The following is a 19080-nucleotide window of genomic DNA, read 5'->3' as shown; positions in this document are numbered from 1 at the left end:
AAAATTGAAAATATAACTGCATTTGAATCAAAATAGAAAAGAGAAGAAATTATCTGAAATTTTCTTTGTGATAATGCACTATATAGAAAAGTACAAACAGCAACAATACATTTCTAGAATGCATTTTTTATTGTTAAAGATTCATTTCTGACTGAACTAGATTCAGTGAACCATTTGAATGATCTCAGTTACTATAAAATTTCAATAAGTAACACCAACTAACCAGGTTAAAGAATCACTTTCACCTTGAAAATCACGCTTCTACCTGAAGTCTTTGTAACTACTATAATTGCAAATTACATCTAATATTATAAAACAAAGATAGGAGAAGAAAACTTATTTTTAGTGTGCTTACTTTGTGCATTTGATAGTATTTTGGGTATAGTCAGTTTCACAGTTACAGTTAGTTTTTTTCTGTGCTAAAAGACTCATATTCAGGGGAGCAAAAAAAGCTATTTTGTTTTGTTTTTTCAGGAATTTTAAAATCTAGTTTCAGGATTTATTTTTTAAAATGCTGTTTATCAGAAACTGAGATTTTTTTTTTAAAAATTCAATTTGTCAGTATCCTGTAAATATAAAAAGAAAATGATACCTGCTTCTTTCAAGTTAACACTGAACTTGTCCCAAATGGAACAGTGACTGTACTGTATTGTACTGTCTATGAGGTTATATGAGATTTTAAGCCACAAACCCAAGAGACACTGTGATCCAAGAATCTGTTTGTCTAAGGTCTGATCTATTGGTAGTCTTTGCATTAACTTCAGTGGGGTTTGAATCAGGCCCCCAAAGGAGGAGTGAAAGGCAAATAACATTTTTGCCTGCACTTTTTGAAGATTCACTTTTCTCTGTTATATCACTAATTGTAAAAAGAAAAGGAGTACTTGTGGCACCTTAGAGACTAATAAATTTGTTAGTCTCTAAGGTGCCACAAGTACTCCTTTTCTTTTTGCGAATACAGACTAACACGGCTGCTACTCTGATCACTAATTGTGTGAACTTGAGTAAGTTGCTAGACTTCTCTGTACTCATCTATGAAAATCTATATTTAACCTACTATGCCTTATAAGGATAATGAGACAAAATTCATTAAACTTTCTTCAGATCCATGGATGAAAATTGCTATATGCAGTGAGCCTGATTTTCTCTTGTCACAACAGTGTAAGTCAGAAATTGACTCAGCTGAATGCAGTAGAGCAGGGGTGGCCAACCTGTGGCTCTGGAGCCACATGCAGCTCTTCAGAAGTTAGTATGCGGTGCCTTGTATAGGCACCGACTCCGGGGCTGGAGCTACAGGTTCCAACTTTCCAACGGGCCGGGGTGTGCTCGCTGCTTAACCCCTGGCTCTGCCACAGGCCCTGCCCCACTCCATCCCTTCCCACCGCCTCCTCATAACCTGCTGTGTCCTCACTCCTCCCCATCCCACCCAGAGTCTCCTTCACGCCACGAAACTGCTGATTGAGAGGTCGGGGAGGGAGGGGGAGGCGCTGGCGCTGATCGGCAGGGCTGCCAGTGGGCAGGAGGCACTGGGAGCGGTGAGAGGGGAGGAGATGATGGGGGGCTGCTGATGTATTACTGTGGCTCTTTGGCTATGTACATTGGTAAATTCTGGCTCCTTCTCAGGCTCAGGTTGGCCACCCCTGTAGTAGAGTTACAATGGTTTGAAACTGATATAAGTGAGAAGCAAATAAGGTCCAGTAATTGCAAAACATTTTTATTTGTACACCTACAGTAACAATAAACATTTAATGAGAAGGGCTAGTGGGCCTGCTGTGTGGGCACAAAGAATAGTTTGGATTTAGAAATGTTACTTTGGAAGAAGCAGCCAGATTTTGAGGCATCCTGCATATGAAAGGTGGGAGGAATGGAAGGAGTCAAACAGCTCCTGCTCTCCAGATTGCAGGCCTGAATGACAGAGGAGGGTTGTTTTGTCTTCAGATACAGAGAATGAGGGCGGCCTTTGGAGGAAAGATTAGAAGTTCAGGACTGTCCATGTTATATCTAAATTGACCGTGAGACATCCACATCCAAGAGGAAATGTCTGAGGTACATTCCAAGATTTGGGATTATTTGAAGAGAAGTGGCTTAGGGGTGGGAAGGTAAACATACAGATGGTAGATGAAGCTGTTTAAGAAGATGACACCCATACTGAAGTTGTAAAGGGAGGAGAGAAGGCCAAGCACAGAGCCAAGTGGGATTTCTTTAGAAAATGGGAAAGGAAAGAGGACCCCGCAAAAAGAGTTGGTCAAGGCAATTAAAAAATGAAGCCACATGGGTGATGTATATGGGGAACAAAACGAATAGGAGTTCATAATTTCTTAATGAGGAAAGGGGTTTTTGAAGACTTTTGACTTTTTAGAATCCAGCTCCTGTCTTCAGCATAAGTGATTAAAGGAATCCATGTGCTCATATATCTACTGTATGGATCATTCTTAAAACTAATTGTTTTGCATTGCTAAGACTTGCCATATTTCTGTAAGCCATCTTTGAGAGTAATCACAGCGGAAGCTGAAAGCTTTTCAGCTAACACAATGGTCCATAATTACTGGGTCCAATGTTGATCACACGTGAGTAAAGAGAGTGTATTAGCACAAAAGGATAGCTGGAGTGCATCTAGCGTAAACATGGTCTTTGCAAAGATTTTGAATGTGCAGGCTATGTTCTATGCAGATCAGACCTTTATTTTATATTACATGAGTAAAAACAAACTTCTTAAACTAATAAGATCTTTTTATTGACAACTATAACTTTAAATCCAATTAAAATATAAAAACAAATTTCAAAGGTCAAGATGTGAGAATTTTTATGCCAAGTTTGAAGTTGGATTGAATTTTACAAATGATATATCAAACTGTGAAACCAGAAGTAGTTTTATAACCTCTTATATTATGTTTTGTATATAATTAATGGGCAACAGCTGTAATGGACTCCATCTTCAACTTAAAGATTTCCAGCTTTGCAGGTGTATAATACTGTTAAGTCATCCCTTCTCCCCTCTTTCCTCTCCCCTCAACTAGACTATTAACTGCAAGTAATAAGAACAGTTGTAGGTAATGGGGGCAAATGACGTATCAATACAAAACATCTTGGGGTTTTAGGCCTTACGTTTCAGGTTTTTAAAATGTTATTTTTTTAAAATGTAAGACATTTTTGGGTCAAATTTTGAGAAAGACCTTGTAAAGTGAGGGAGCCTTTCTAGGGAGGGGCTTGGCAGTATATTAAAAAGTTTTAAGTTCTGCCCATATAACTATCCTATCTTCATTTTATAAATCCATCCAACCTGATAACATTTGAGCAGTGAGACTCTTTAGGTAACATATTCTGGTTTTTTAAATAATCTGAGGGAACATTCATATTCAATTGCAGCTTTAAAAGGGACTAATGGCTCTTCCTGTGGGAAGCACCAAAGGTGAGTGTGGGAGAGACACATTTGAAAACTCAGGAGTTCGCTTCATGGAGTTGGAGCCGTCTTCTTCTCCAGGGGAGAGGCGTTTGCATTCTCAGGGTGGGGACACAGGGACACAGCCTACATACCTCACAATTTCCATGGACCTATGGGAAGACAAAACACAAGGCTGATTAAGCAATGCCATCTCTGGGGATGGACTTTCCTTTCATGCTGATGACAGGCCCCCACCTCTCTCTGGTAGTGTCTCCCATGGGAGTTTTGCTTCTGTCGGTTCTCCTTCCCCCATTCTCCCTCCTCATTAAGGCATCATTAAAGTTAATGAAACTTAAGGATGTACTTAAGTGTTTTGCTGAACTGGGGCCTAATTCTCTCTTCTCTTCTCTTCTCTTCTCTTCTCTTCTCTTCTCTTCTCTTCTCTTCTCTTCTCTTCTCTTCTCTTCTCAGAGGAGTGTAAAACCTAGGATTGCCAACTTTGATTGATTGCAGAAAACCGAATGCCCCCTACCCCACCCCTTCCCCAAGGCCTTGCATCCTGCTCACTTCTTCCCCATTCTCTCCGTTGCTTGCTCTCCCCTCCCTCGCTCACTTGCTCCTTTTCACCAGGCTGGGGCAGAGGTGGGGTGGGACCAGGGATGAGTGGTTTGGGGTGCAGGAGGGGGCTCCGGGCTGGGGCTGGGGCTGAGGGGTTTGGAATATAGAAGGGAGCTCAGGGCTGGGGCAGGCAGTTGGTGCATAGGAGCGGTTGCAGGGTGTGGGCTCCAGGTGACGCTTATCTGAGGTGGCTCCTGGAAGCGATGACATGTCAACTGGCGCCTAGGTGCAGGGATAGCCAGGAAGGCTCCACGTGCTGCCCTCGCCTGCAGGCACTACTCCCACAGCTCCCGTTGGCCACAGTTTCCAGCCAATGGGAGCTGCGGAGCCAGTGCTTGGGCGGGGGCAGCGCATGGAGCCCCCGTGGCAGCCGATGCGCTTAGGAGCCAGGACATGCTGGCCACTTCCGGGAGCCACATGGAGCCAGGGCAGGAAGGGAGCCTGCCTTAGCCCTACTGCACCGCCAACCAGACTTTTAACAGCCCTGTCAGCAGTGCTGACCAGAGCCGCCATGGTCTCTTTTTGACTGGGCATTCTAGTAGAAAACCAGATGACTGGCAACTCTAGTAAAACACACAGATAGAAGTTAATACAGCCATGTCTCACTGCCCCTCTAACTGCTTCATTATGACCTCAGAATGCATGGAATTCACACAAAGGGATTTCTGTGGGTTCTCAAAATGGTGAACATGCCAACAGCTGTGTTTTCCCATTTGCGCTTTCTGCTGCAGAACACTGGCCTGTTCCTATCTGCATAAGGAAAAGGAAGACTCAGGCCGTCAGGTGAGAAACTCTGTCTGGATTAAATTCTCATCTCTCTTATCTCTGTCTTTCCCTATTTTAAGGTCATGACATCTTGGGGGAATATGTTTAGGAGTATCTCATCTCTTCATTTAAAAAAATGAATAATTCAAATAAAATTTAGGCAGCAGTTAGATTACGTACTGAAGGTCATTATAACATGAGTTAGGTTGTGATTTAGAAAATATAAATAATTTACAAGCATGGATGAATCTGAATATGCAGAATTATTACTTTGCAATTAGTATTATGTGCTTTCTATCAGACAAGTCAGAACAAGCACATTTTCAATAGTTACAGATTTGAAAGAGTAAACTAAAAGGACTTAAAGTACACACGCCTCAATGACATTAAACATGAACTAATGAAATTACAATCAAAGCTCGTTATAATAATCAGTATCTATGTCAAGAAACCTTCATAACAAAATGGGACTTTGTTAACTTTCTAAGGCTCTGTTGTTAGATAAATTAAACTAACTGGAATGCTTCTTTCAAAATATTTATTAAATAAAGTTGGACTAAGCTGTCAGTTTGTGATTCTGCCCCTGGCAAGAGACAGTGCATTTGTTTCGCTGCTTCTGGAGCAACCCAGGCGTGAGACTGTGACTTGGGGAGTCACAATATCACTTACATCCTATGCTCTGAGGAGGTGGTACATTGCAACAGATCTGTGCTTGTCGCAGTGTCTGCTCCCCAAAGCACTGCCATAATTATACTGCTAGGAATGTTGGGGTATGGAGTCAAGGCTCCATCCTCTCTTGCCACTTTCCACCCACCTGTGCAAAGGTGGGGACATAGAGGCTTTATTGAGCATCTATTCTCCCTGTGCGGAAGTGGCAACAATCTAGTCTTACGCCCCCTCTTGCTGCCTTGTGTTGACATGCAGGATGGGCCACGGTCTGGCCCTTTATGCAATTTCAAAATACCTTTTAATCACCTGTACAGAAAATAAATAGCTTATGTTCATGGGTTGGTATCCATACACCACGATGTTTTACTCTATAATTATTCATAGTTTAATTGTGTAGGAGGCTCCTATTCCCTGTATGTGTCAGAAATATACAGCATATATGAAAAAACCATCAAAGATTTATGCAAGATTTTATGTGAAAATAACAGAGAACAGGATGATGAATGGTTAAGAATATGTGACAATAGGATTAATATGGTACTTGGGTCATTTCATTATTTTTGTAACATCTGCCTAAATGCTTTTTTCTTCTGAGATGTGATACTTTATTTTGCATGCTTCCAATCATATGTTGAGAATAGGCAGGTGTGTGCTTAGACTGAAGGAAAGGGTTTGATGTGGGGATTTCAGGGTGCGGATTTTTTTTTTTTTAAATCATGAAAATTCCTTTTTCTGAAGGATGAGCATAACTTTCTGTAGACAGCAGCTTCTGCTGCAGTTCACCCAGGCAAACAGCCGTTTGCTCTCAGTAGAGGACCAAGAATTAGCTGCCTGCTTCATTGGTACTTGTTCAGTGGGTCTATTGTCCCCTCCTTACCTGCAATATCTCAGTTTGCATAGTCAATGTTTGCAGGAGCCTTCTGCTACTGTCAGTGCTCCCAGCCATCCTGGGGTAAGTAAATCACTTTCCTTTATCTAGTCTTAAATTAGTGCACCTGAGAGAGGATGACAACTGCCAAGCAGACAGGCATCATTGGCTTTGCTCACCTATGTACAGATGGGTGGATGTCTTTTCTTACTCCCTTTGCCCTTATTCCTTTGCAATTTTCTGAGCAGGATCAACAGGGACTTTTTTGTTGCAGTCAATCCGTTTTCTGTCTCCTCCTTTACTTGCAGTGTTGGATGTAGTAGCACTGGTATATTCTCCAATTTAATACCAATAGTGGCCCTTTACTCATCTCAGGCCTCCATTTCTCTCAAAGGTCACCTGCACATCAAAGAGAGAAAAATCCAAATGCTTTTCTGAATGATTCATATGATAAGAGTGACCTCTCAGTCCAGGGGTACATTGCTCTGCAGAGCCTGCTCAGAGAACAGTGAGGAGGGTATTGGTGGAAGGACAATCCACTTTCTCATTCAGGGCTTTAGGGCTTGTCTACACTTACTAGAGGATCGACGCTGCGGTGAAAACCCGCTAAATTGACCGCCGATCACTCTCCCGTTGACTACTGTACTCCACCGGATCAAGAAAAGTAAGGGGAGTTGACAGGAGAACATCTCCAGTCAACATTGCGTAGTGTAGACTCTGCGATATTAACGTAACTCAAATTGCATAGCTTAGATCGACTTTCATGCATAGTGTAGACAAGGCCTCAGCATCTTAGGCCTTCCTACGCTAAAGGGAAAAGATTTAAGCTATGCAATACGAGTTATGTGAATAGTGTAACTCAGATCAACATAGCTTAGATCTACTTACCACGGGGTCCACACTATGCAATGTCAACGGGTCTTCACTAAATTTACCGCTGATGCATCGATCATCACAGTGTCGATCCTCCAGTAAGACAAGCCTTTAGTTTGTTTAAACTTCATCTCCTATATTTTCAAAATATTACATAGGATTTTGGCTGTGTGACTCATTAAGGTCAAAGGTTGGTACATTGCTATAAATCAATAGTTCTTAACATTTAGAAGAAATAGTTATTTGTAGACTATGTTTTGGAAGTGTCTGGCTGATTTATTACATGTGTATGTGGTCTTGCTTCATGTCCAGAGAGATTACTTGGTGTAGTGAAGCTGATCTTTTTTCCTCTAGCAACATCCTGCATATGTGAGAAATGCATGGCAAGAGAATGCCCAGGGCTATCTTTAACTCACGCTCCAGATTTTGGTAGTTTTTTTGTAAACTGATCACTCTTTGGAGTTAGTTTGGGTCAAGTTTGGTCACATTAATCCTGTTTCAAGCAGTGCCCACCCATTTCTGTGGTTGTATATCTTCCTCTTGTAACTGTCAACAAATTTGGTAGCTGTGATTTCTACAAGGGCATGGTAACAATTTAATGTTAATTATTTGTAATAGCCAAGTATTTCACTTCTGTTATTTAACTTATTCCAAAAGTGGAGATATCTGTTGTACTCAGCACTTAGATGCAAAGATGATAGGCACCTTTAAAATTACATTTGAGAGTGACAGAAGAAAGAACCTTAATGATGCAGCATGGTTCTTTTCTCCTAATTATTTTAGAACACCTAATCCAAATTTACATTCTCCATTCAGAGGCAAATCTTGCTTGCCTTGATGTCATTGAGACTATTTGTGTGAGGAAAAATATCATCTCTTCAATGAATGATACATACATCATATGCTACATTGCAAAATTTAACTTATGCTTTTTTCATTTCTAAAGATACTTTATGGTTCAGAAATTCTTGTAACATCATATGTCTAAATATGATCTATAGTACATTTTCATACCAAGGTCTTGGTCTGTAACTTGGAGGTACTTTCAAATCTTCTGGCTTTCCAGTATGATGGTGTTTGCACAGGTGGGGAATTTTCATTTGAAAAACTAGGCATGCTTAGTTTTTATAGCACATACACTGAATAGGGTCCTTATGTGTTGTGTAGTTTTACAAGTAAGAGAAAAGGAAATCTATTTGGAAATGGTATTGATGCCCTGCATGATGATGCGTCAGGCAGATACTTTTTGTACAGCCATGCTGCCTGGCTGGAGAATGTCACTAAGTGTTCCCCCTTGAACTGCTTAATTGGTAAACAGTTAACCAGGCATATAATATTTCAGAATGTAAATTCAGGCAGTGTACTTTTGCTGCACCTTCATTAAACTCCCTGACTGTATAACAGACAGGGCATTTCTTTGCATCAGTTACTGTTCCTGCTGTCAACAAAAAAAGACATGTAGTTATGGAGATGGATACCACATCTCATCATGTAATTTACTGTATCTTAGCAACAGCTACTGGTACATTAATTCGTTGTTAGTAAAGGGATATAGACATACAAAAATTGCATGGAGAAAGTTGCACAAAAACACAGTCCTCTATCATTGAAGCTAACAGAGAGCTCACTTAACTGAGGGTAACACATTCCTTATACTCACTATGAGCCAGTCACTAAGAACATTCATGTGTGCATAATGCCAATTTATTACAAATGTTAGAGTTGGGTTTAGAATGCAGGTGTTCCTGGCTTCCAATCCTGTACTCAGCTCTACACAAAATGTCTCAACAGTCATAGCAATCTGTGAAATGTATTTACACAGAGATCCACTCCTATTTCAGGAGACAGAGGAGCAGGCATATGTAGATTTCCAGAGCAGTGCAAATGTAGTAGCACTGATGATGATGCATCTAAACAAGACATAATCCCCACATGTCAACAGACAGTCTCAGTATAAAAGCCAATTGGAAGAAACACACACAGACTTTATTTGAAACCAGATATCAATATTCTGTTTCTAAGGTCTAGTTAATCACAAAGAATTTTAAAATATAGGAATCAGCTGTAGAAAAAAGGTCTCTTTAAGCTACTAAGTAATGGATAATGTTACATTTTTAAAAGATCTTTCTACCTTTTCTGCACCTGCTGAAGTTGCTGTAAATACACTACTTACGTAACAGTCCTTATACTTAGTCTACAGCCAGCTGGTATAGCTGGGTCTTTGATTTTTCTGTTTTTTTTTATATTTTGGAGGAATTTATGAGTAGCTTGATGCATTTGACATCTATGAGACATCTTCTTGTATATGAGAAGAGCAGTGTGTTATACCACCCAGCTGTGTGTATTTGTCTATACATCAAGCTGAGGAGCAGCACTTAGCCAGATCTGACAATCAAGTGTGAGCTAGTACTACCCACACTCAAGAGTGCATTGTAACGTTGTGTGCCAAGAGCTTGGTATTTGACAAAAAAAATTGTCAGATGTGTTTCTCCTCCTCGGTCTGCTAGCCTTGAGTTTTGATTTTTGTTTAGTTTAATATACTTTTATTGTACAAACAAGAAAAGAGTTTTAAGTGTGTTTTAAAATCAGCAAAGGTAGCCTACTGTTTTCAGTGTAATAAATAATGTTAACATAAAAGTCATACAGTGTTTTTTGTAACATAAAAGAATGACTGTTTGGGAATATGCAGTACACTAACATGTCTGCCAACTTAATCTAAAGTTACATTCTGCTTGGTTTCACCAGTGACTCATAGTCAGTTTATAAAGTGTCCCCAAAGAAAACTATAGACTGAGAGATCAGAGTACATTTCTAGTTTGTAAATGTCAATGCTGTTCTTGTCAGTCTAGTTAGGACAGTGAATGTCAGTCAGTGAGTGATGATGATGTTCGTCTGTGCTACCTGCTCTTGGTTCAGACTGACTGACTGACCAACCTGATAGCCATAATACTTCACTGTTCCCCTCCACAAGTGAAGCATAAACTTTATTTGCCTTATGCTATAACCTGAGGACAATAATAGTGAAAATTTATATTTGTCTTTTATACCCTAGCATTGCATTTGTGTTCTTAATAGTTTATCTTGTTTTGTCTCTGTTTTTGTTATAAGATCAGAGATTGGTCTATGTAATATTTTCATTTTTCTCGGATGCAAACACCAGGATGGGGAGGATCAGTTTAGGATAGCACATGGGACACATTAACCAGGAGCAATGGGATGCTATTATAAAAAGGGAAATTTAGTGACTATCAAGTAAATCTTCTTGACAAAGAAACCTTGTAGCCTGTGAAATATTCTAAGCATGAAATAGTAAAAGCCAGATTAAGAACTGTAGGTGTGTAGGGAATAATCTTGCAGTGGCAGAGGTGAATTAGAAAGTGTAACTACTAATTTTGATTTTTTTTAAATTTGATTTGAGCTTGTTGATTTGTTTCAGTTTTAACATTGTTATAAAATATATTACATTTCTGATTTCATACACGTGCTTTTTTCTTGTACCACATGAACATTTTTAATATGCAAAAAAACTCGAATATTTCTCATAGTTGTGTTTTCTATGGTGGAAAATATTTAAAGAAGAAATATATTAGGGATTTGAAGCCCCTTGTATTCAAGTATTCAAATGCTTCGGCTAACTTTTAGTCTCTTGTGGCATCTCTAACTGCTGTGAATATCATTATCATTTTTATTAATTATTTGTTAATGCCCAGTGATATGCTCAGAACTGCACAAGCGACAGTCATTGAAAGGTAAAAGAGAGACACAGATGAGATGCACTAGGAGAGGCAAAGGCTATATTGACCAGGAATGTTGAGCAGAATCTTATACTTTCTCAATATTCTCCTCTTATATCAGGTTCAGGCAGAGATGGAATTTGACTGATGTGGCAGAATGTGCATGGGTCTGTCATGGTGTAAAAATTATTGCTTCAAAAACTCTATGGCTAGTGCCAAACTCTCTCTCTTTCATGGTCTATGGTATTAACTCTATAATAAACACACACAGTGTCAGCTATCTATTTTATTAAGGTTTCAGAGTAGCAGCCGTGTTAGTCTGTATTCGCAAAAAGAAAAGGAATACTTGTGGCACCTTAGAGACTAACAAATTTATTAGAGCATAAGCTTTCGTGAGCTACAGCTCACTTCATCGGATGCATTTGGTGGAAAAAACAGAGGAGAGACACACACACAGAGAACATGAAACAATGGGTTTATCATACACACTGTAAGGAGAGCTTATGCTCTAATAAATTTGTTAGTCTCTAAGGTGCCACAAGTACTCCTTTTCTATTTTATTAAGACACACATGAAGGAAAATCATGGGTTACAGACCTGCTTTTCTTTTTTGTTTTCTTAAAAGATAGGACTAGTAAGTGGATTACAACCAAAACATTCTCATTTTACTTAGAAAGCTGTTAGTTCTGTCAAATTAATTGTCCCAGCCACTCAGAAAAAAACAAGGATAAAAGAAAAAACATGAGCTGGAAAAGGAGGGGAGGCTCTTCTTTTTACAGTCAGGTTGTGGATGACTGTTAGCTTCAGATCGGAGTTGTTGTTATTTCCTTGGGCAGGTATATTTCCTGGTCCACACTGAAGTCAGGTTGGAAGATTGGATTGGAGACAAGGTAAAGAGGACGAAGTTTCCTTTTCTTTTCTGGTTGTCTGGAATAAACAGACACTATATGAGACACATGGTCTAAAACAAAATTCTGGATTGTTTAGAGTATGTTATTAAATCACAGCTTGGGGCACACTAGGCTTTACACCCACTAAACCTAGAATTCGAAGGAGAAAACAAAGAAAAGCAAAGAAATAAACAAGATCCAGCATTTAAATCAGGCAAAGTTCTGCAGAATCTTGAAGGATGAGTGTACTTTTTCAGGATGTAAGGGAGGTTCTCCTAAGGAAGAACTGAGGATACCAAAAAGTACTGTACTTAATCCTCTGAAATTACTAAACTGAAATTGGGGAAACTCAATTAAGTGGACAAACCTCAATTAAGATGAGGTTGCATCTACTTCTCCTTGTTTATTTAAGATGTGTTTTCTTAAATTTTGGCTAATGAAACAATACTAACTTTCTACATTTTTTAAATTCCTAATGCAGCTAGTTTATTATTTAACTGCTATTCGCTTCTTTGACTAATTTCATATCATACTTTTTTTTTAAACAGAAACAAAAGCTTCTTGAAGAACTTGGAGAGAGTTGGCTTCCATATCTGACACCTAGAGATGCCGAATTCCACCAACTGGTATTGTATCTTATTTTTAACCTTATTTTAGTAAACTTGATTGAGCATTCTGATCAAATAGCAAACCAGTCTTTATTTATTGGTGCACTATTAGAGCTGACAAGACTAAAATGTCACTTCTAATTCCTTTCTGAGGACTGGCATAGGTGAGGTCTTGGTGTATGAAGTGTTTGCAGAGCTGCACTCAGTGGAGACTGAAATCCTTCAGCACTCAGGACAGAGCAGAATCAGGAATCTTGGTGTGAAATCCTTCTGAAGCTAATGGGAGTTTTGCCATTGATTTCAACAGGACCAGGATTTTACCTTTTGATCTTAGTTCACACCTGTAAATGGTAGCTCTAAAAGTCTCCTTTTAATCTTTGTTTAAAGTAAAAGCTCACATAAAGAACTTTCTATTTTTGTGTTTTCTTGCAATTTGTGGTCAAGTGAATTGTATGACATTGATTTGCAATATCTCATGCTTGACTGGAGTAAAAAGAGCACAGGGAGTCACCGTTCTATCAGAGGTCTTCATGATTTAAACCATCTAGAGAACATGTTCTGTAGACTGGATTTGGCAAAGATGAAGAGTCTTTAAAAGTGAGATTTAGAGTATGTGGCTTAATTATGCTTATAATTCTAGTTACAAACAATACACAATGGTTAAGACCTGGCATAGAACCTGAACTACAAAAGCCAGAATGCATGCCTCAAATGAAATTTAAGGAAAGCTAAAACAGGCCCAATAGTCCCATAACTAAATCAAATTAGTATACAGTGGCATAGCATTAAAGAACTAGAAGAATACTGCTACATGCATCTTGGACCTTTCTCAGGTCAAATTGAAAACATATGGAAACAATTTTAAGTTCAGTCAAACGAGGTTGGAACACATTCAGTAAGATGAAAGACATAAAAAGGAATCTCTTACTTAGCCTGAACAACTATAGCAAGAGTTCCTGCATTACAGCCGTGTCAACTTTCTTGTATTGACATGTGGCTCAAAGATGCATATAGTAGCAAAAAACAGCCTTGGTCTTGTGCTGCGGGAAGGAAGGGTATTTTTTTGCAGGAGCTCATGGACAAGAAGAATTTTAAGATGGCAGCTTTCCACATTGCAGAGAGGAAGGGTGATCTGGGTTCAACTCCTGGCTCAGTTTCACAGACTTCCTGTGTGATCTTGCGCAAGTCACTTGATCTTTCTGTGCCTTACTCTCCATCTGTAAAAAAGAGTTGATTAATATTTCCTTTCTGCTCTCCTTTGTTTTTCTCATCTGTTTTGAGGTCTTTGCGGCTTTTGCTGTCTTTTTACATATTTGTACAGTGCCTAGCACAATGGGACAGAGATCCTATTGGAGCCTCTACTGTAATACAAATAATAAAAGGTGGACAAATTTGCTACCAACCAAAAAAGCACTATCATGGAGCGCTTTTCTTGTCAGCGTCTTTCTCCCAAATCAAAGGAAAACAGCAAACAGACTTCCTTTCCAGGGTCTCACCAATGTTCAGTAAAGTTCTTGCCCCTTTTAGTTCTTGTCCAACCCAATTATCATTTTCTCCTTCCTTGATCCTATTACGTTTCCTACTGTCTGTTTCCATTTCCTTTTATACCAGTGTCTGATCCTGATAGCTTGAGCCTAGCTGTGTGTCCTCCAGACTTCCTAGCCCTTCCCTGCAGAGGTGACAGGGAAAGATCTGGTTGAGCTGAGGCTGCGAAGTGGAGTCTCACAGCATCCATACAGGTAGAAGGGCTTTGGGAAGAAGATAAGCAATCAAATTAGACCAAATTAAAGTAATTAGTGATATTGAAAAGATCAAGGATCTTACATAAAGCCTATTGAAGTCAACTGAAAGTCTCCCATTGACATCAGTGGGCGTTGGATCAAGAACCAAATGGATAGAACTGATTGCCAGAAGGTGAGATAACAACTGAACTTTTATAGCCTTGAAAGGATTATATTGAGTAAGTTTGCAAGGTATGTACATAAAATATGCCTCCTGTTTAGTTTGTGTGTGCATGCATGTGCATTTGCACATATATGTGGTAATGATAAACATCACAAATGTGTTTCATTTAATAACCATGATAGGAATTTTAAATTCTTACTTACTTACTTAAATAGCCACTGTGGATGTCACAAAGTTCCACTCTGACCACTAATATTATTTCCGTAGTACCTACATGTACTTAAAGTTGGAAAAAAGGGAGAGACTATAGAAAACAAAATAACAAAATAAAACAAAATGCATAATGATGTACTATAGATTAGTCTGTATGGCTTTCCTTGTTTTGAAAGACCTGTCTTATTTAAGAATCCCCCACTTGTGAGCAGTGTAGTTTGAACAAAATGATGTTGGGAGGGTTAGGTAGAATATCATTCAAAAGCTGCTGCATGCCTACAGGCATGAAGATATGCTTTGAGCACAGTCCTGAAGTCCCTACTTAAAAAGTACTTCCATTGCACTCCCTTTTCAATGGACATTTTTCCCGATCAGGGATTTTAGAATGGGACCACAAACCGCACCCAGAGCAATGTCCCTTTTAGAAATCAAATAGTGAACAGCATCTGAGAAAAACATTAGAAAAAAATCATGGTAATAAATCCCAAATGTCTTCAAAGAAACATAACATCTCATGATGTGAAATATAAGTGCCAACTTGCTTATCGGGGGACCTCTTCACTGGTTTGCAGCTTTAGTCAGGTGCTTGAATGGTGGGGTTATCCTGTCTCTTGAAAACAAAGTATGTGTTAGACACCACAACATGGCTGATTTTTAAATACTGTTTATGTAATACACATATGAAAAATTAAGCACAGAATGTTCATAGATTCATAGATACTAAGGTCAGAAGGGACCATTCTGATCATCTAGTCCGACCTCCTGCACAGCGCAGGCCACAGAATCTCACCCACCCACTCCTATGAAAAACCTCACCCATGTCTGAGCTATTGAAGTCCTTAAATCATGGTTCAAAACTTCAAGGAGCAGAGAAGCCTCCCTCCAGTCAACCATGCCCCATGCTACAGAGGAAGGCGAAAAACCTCCAGGGCCTCTCCAATCTGCCCTGGAGGAAAATTCCTTCCCGACCCCGAATATGGCAATCAGCTAAACCCTGAGCATATGGGCAAGATTCACCAGCCAGATACCCAGGAAAGAATTTTCTATAGTAACTCAGATCCCATCCATCTAATATCCCATCTCAGGGGATTTGGCCTATTTACCCTGAATATTTAAAGATCAATTACTTACCAAAATCCCATTATCCCATCATACCATCTCCTCCATAAACTTATCGAGTAGAATCTTAAAGCCAGATAGATCTTTTGCCCCCACTGCTTCCCTTGGAAGGCTATTCCAAAACTTCACTCCTCTGATGGTTAAAAACCTTCGTCTGATTTCAAGTCTAAACTTCCTGGTGGCCAGTTTATACCCATTTGTTCTTGTGTCCACATTGGTGCTGAGGTTAAATAATTCCTCTCCCTCTCCTGTATTTATCCCTCTGATATATTTATAGAGAGCAATCATATCTCCCCTCAACCTTCTTTTAGTTAGGCTAAACAAGCCAAGCTCTTTAAGTCTCCTTTCATAAGACAAGTTTTCCATTCCTCGGATCATCCTAGTAGCCCTTCTCTGTACCTGCTCCAGTTTGAATTCATCCTTTTTAAACATGGGAGACCAGAACTGCACACAGTGTTCTAGGTGAGGTCTCACCAGTGCCTTGTATAACGGTACTAAAACCTCCTTATCCCTACTGGAAATGCCTCTCCTGATGCATCCCAAAACCGCATTAGCTTTTTTCACAGCCATATCACATTGGCAGCTCATAGTCATCCTATGATCAACCAATACTCCAAGGTCCTTCTCCTCTTCCGTTACTTCTAATTGATGCGTCCCCAACTTATAGCTAAAATTCTTGTTATTAATCCCTAAATGCATAACCTTACACTTCTCAGTATTAAATTTCATCCTATTACTATTACTCCAGTTTACAAGGTCATCCAGATCCTCCTGTATAATATCCCGATCCTTCTCCGAATTGGCAATACCTCCCAGCTTTGTATCATCTGCAAACTTTATTAGCACACTCCCACTTTTTGTGCCAAGGTCAGTAATAAAAAGATTAAATAAGATTGGTCCCAAAACCGATCCCTGAGGAACTCCACTGGTAACCTCCCTCCAACCTGATAGTCCGCCTTTCAGTAGGACCCGTTGCAGTCTCCCCTTTAACCAATTCCTTATCCACCTTTTGATGTTCATATTGATCCCCATCTTCTCCAATTTAACTAATAATTCCCCATGTGGCACGGTATCAAATGCCTTACTGAAATCTAGGTAAATTAGATCCACTGCATTTCCTTTATCTAAAAAATCTGTTACTTTTTCAAAAAAGGAGATTAGGTTGGTTTGGCACGATCTACCTTTTGTAAAACCATGTTGTATTTTGTCCCATTTACCATTGACTTCAATGTCCTTAACTAATTTCTCCTTCAAAATTTTTTCCAGGACCTTGCATACTACAGATGTCAAACTAACTGGCCTGTAGTTACCCGGATCACTTTTTTTTCCTTTCTTAAAAATAAGAACTATATTAGCAATTCTCCAATCATTCGGTACTATTCCTGAGTTTACAGATTCATTAAAAATTCTTGCTAATGGGCTTGCAATTTCAGGTGCCAATTCCTTTAATATTCTTGGATGAAGATTATCTGGGCCCCCTGATTTAGTCCCATTAAGCTGTTTCAGTTTCGCTTCTACCTCTGATATGGTAATATCTACTTCTATATCCTCCTTCCCATTTGTCATGCTACCATTATCCCCAAGATCCTCTTTAGCCTTATTAAAGACTGAGGCAAAGTATTTGTTTAGATATTGGGACATGCCTAGATTATCTTTAACCTCCACTCCATCCTCAGTGTTAAGCGGCCCCACTTCTTCCTTTTTAGTTTTCTTCTTATTTATATGGCTATAGAACCTTTTACTATTGGTTTTAATTCCCTTTGCAAGGTCCAACTCTACTCGACTTTTAGCCTGTCTCACTTGATCCCTACATGTTCTGACCTCAATTAGGTAGCTTTCCTTGCTGATCCCTCCCATCTTCCACTCCCTGTATGCTTTCTGCTTCTTCTTAATCACCTCTCTAAGATGCTTGCTCATCCAGCTTGGTCTACAACTCCTTCCTATGAATTTTTTCCCCTTTCTTGGGATACAGGCTTCCGATAGCTTCTGCGGTTTTGATTTAAAGTAATCCCAGGCCTCCTCTACCTTTAGATCCATAAGTTCTTCAGTCCAATCCACTTCCCTAACTAATTTCCTTAATTTTTGAAAGTCAGCCCTTTTTGAAATCAAAAACCCTAGTTGCAGATTTATTTTTGTTAATCCTTCCATTTAGTTTGAACTGAATTAGCTCATGATCACTTGAGCCAAGATTGTCCCCTACAACCATTTCTTCTATGAGGTCCTCGCTACTCACCAAAATTAAATCTAAAATGGCATCCCCTCTAGTCGGTTCAGCAACTACTTGATGAAGGAATCTATCAGCTGTCGCATCTAGGAAAATCTGAGCCCTATTATTATTACTAGCACTGGTCCTCCAGTCTATATCTGGGAAGTTAAAGTCTCCCATGATCACGCAGTTTCCATTAGTATTTACTTGATTAAAGACATTAAAAAGGGCTCTATCCATATCCAAATTAGATCCCGGAGGTCTATAGCACACCCCAAGCACTATTGTAGGAGAGGCTTTACTAGTTTTCTTCCCCAGTGTAATTTTTGCCCAGACAGACTCTGTCTTATCCATTGCATCGCTTCTTATTTCTTTACATTCTACCTCATCATTGATATACAATGCTACTCCACCCCCTTTACCTTTGTTTCTGTCTTTCCTAAACAGCACATACCCTTCAATACCTGTAGTCCAGTCATGACTACTATTCCACCATGTTTCTGTTATCCCTATAATATCTGGTTTCACTTCCTGCACCAGTAGCTCTAGTTCCTCCATTTTGTTACCTAGACTCCTCGCATTGGTGTACAAACATCTTAATTTTTGCTGTTTGGCCTCGCTCACATTTTGTACCCTATTAGGCACAGTCATTCTGCATCCAGTATAACCTATTAGACTAGTATCCACACCGCCCTCACTCCTTATATACATTCTCCTACCCACGGCTGTATCCATTCTTACTTCATCTTCTTCCCTCTCAATGCTAAAATCTGGCGTGGAGATTTTCTGGACATCTCCCATCCATCTCCCCCCAATTCCTAGTTTAAAGCTCTCTTTATCAGTTGTGCCAGCCTCGATCCTAGAAGTCTATTTCCTTCCCTACTGAGATGAAGTCCATCCCGAGAGAACTGACCTCTGTCCATGAATGCCTCCCAGTGGTCATACATCCCAAAGCCCTCCTTATAGCACCACTGCCTAAGCCATCTGTTGACAGTCATAATCTTGTCAGACCTTTGTTGCCCTTCTCTAGGAACAGGAAGGATCCCGCTAAAGATCACCTGAGCCTCAATTTCCTTAAGCGTCTTCCCCAGCCTAGCATAGTCTCCCTTAATACTTTCCAGCGAGAATCTAGCCGTATCATTTGTTCCCACATGAAGGATAATTAGGGGATTCTTTCCCGCTCCCTTTAGGATCCTTTTCAACCTCAGGTCTACATCCCGTATCTTAGCACCC

The 19080-nt window shown here is 39.6% G+C and overlaps 1 protein-coding gene and 2 long non-coding RNA genes across 20 annotated transcripts in view; 2 read left to right on the top strand and 1 right to left on the bottom strand.

The window, feature by feature from the left end:
* FTO (FTO alpha-ketoglutarate dependent dioxygenase) overlaps nt 1-19080 on the top strand; it is a 334924-nt gene that overhangs the window by 59154 nt on the left and 256690 nt on the right. For all 17 annotated transcript variants that reach the window (XM_043495119.1, XM_043495126.1, XM_038367908.2 and 14 more), the window contains one exon: nt 12345-12422. In XM_043495119.1, the coding sequence (XP_043351054.1) occupies nt 12345-12422 (78 nt within the window). The remainder of the gene's footprint in view (nt 1-12344; nt 12423-19080) is intronic.
* LOC122456317 overlaps nt 1-19080 on the bottom strand; it is a 79331-nt gene that overhangs the window by 21294 nt on the left and 38957 nt on the right. Inside the window, exons 2-3 of one of the 2 annotated variants that reach the window (XR_006275175.1) lie at nt 6479-6698; nt 3000-3549 (exon numbers count right to left, since the gene is read on the bottom strand). This is a non-coding gene — a long non-coding RNA (uncharacterized LOC122456317). Of the gene's footprint in view, nt 1-2999; nt 3550-6478; nt 6699-19080 lie in introns of those variants that run through there. The other variant, XR_006275174.1, reaches the window with a different exon arrangement.
* On the top strand, nt 8634-11796 carry LOC122456318. The gene is made up of 2 exons (XR_006275176.1): nt 8634-11200; nt 11472-11796. It is a non-coding gene; the product is annotated as an uncharacterized LOC122456318 (long non-coding RNA).

The sequence above is a fragment of the Dermochelys coriacea genome, chromosome 12, assembly GCF_009764565.3.
Source record: "Dermochelys coriacea isolate rDerCor1 chromosome 12, rDerCor1.pri.v4, whole genome shotgun sequence".
Taxonomy (NCBI): domain Eukaryota; kingdom Metazoa; phylum Chordata; order Testudines; family Dermochelyidae; genus Dermochelys; species Dermochelys coriacea.
This window is presented reverse-complemented; position numbering and strand designations above follow the sequence as displayed.